The following is a 522-nucleotide window of genomic DNA, read 5'->3' as shown; positions in this document are numbered from 1 at the left end:
TCCCCCCCTTGCGAGGGGAGCAAGAGCTCCGCGAGCAACCACCCAAGCGCGAGGAAGCAACGCATCGGGACAGCCCAAGGCGTCAACGGACGGTGGCGCAGGGGCCACATGTAAATTGAACGGAACGCGATGATTGATTACGAAAACACGCGAAACCACACTTCAGGTGTGCTGCTCATATGCAACAGGTTGCTCAGAATTTGCTTTGGAACCGGGTAGGTGGGCGGCAGCGCCACTCCCTCCCCCCCACTCCCTCCCCCCCCCAGCAGACAGCTGGAGCAGCCCCCATGTCTCATGAAGTGGGCTGATGGCAACAGACCTCCCCCAAGCAGTCTTTAACGGGCCGGCAGGATCGCATGCAGCCCCCTGCCGGTGCCCCCGGGCGTCATCGCCGGGTCTAATCGCCACGCACGGTGGCCAGCGCCACCTCCCACTCACCGCCCGTCGCCATGGCGTGCGCGGGCCAGCCGTGCCTCTCCGCCAGGTCCGCCCAGGTGACGGCTGCCTGCGCCGTCCCTTGCA

At 65.7% G+C, this 522-nt stretch overlaps 1 protein-coding gene across 1 annotated transcript in view; it reads right to left on the bottom strand.

Annotated features, from left to right (window-relative positions):
• Nucleotides 1–397: 397 nt before the first annotated feature.
• Nucleotides 398–522, bottom strand: part of MNEG_15087 (hypothetical protein) — a gene marked incomplete at both ends in the record, with an annotated part of 2,926 nt that continues 2,801 nt past the window's right edge. Inside the window, one exon of the mRNA XM_014036443.1 lies at nt 398–501. Within this exon, the coding sequence (XP_013891897.1) occupies nt 398–501 (104 nt within the window). The remainder of the gene's footprint in view (nt 502–522) is intronic.

This window comes from Monoraphidium neglectum (assembly GCF_000611645.1).
Source record: "Monoraphidium neglectum strain SAG 48.87 unplaced genomic scaffold scaffold05017, whole genome shotgun sequence".
Taxonomy (NCBI): domain Eukaryota; kingdom Viridiplantae; phylum Chlorophyta; class Chlorophyceae; order Sphaeropleales; family Selenastraceae; genus Monoraphidium; species Monoraphidium neglectum.
The sequence above is the reverse complement of the archived record's forward strand: the minus strand, read 5'-3'. Positions and strand labels throughout refer to the sequence as shown.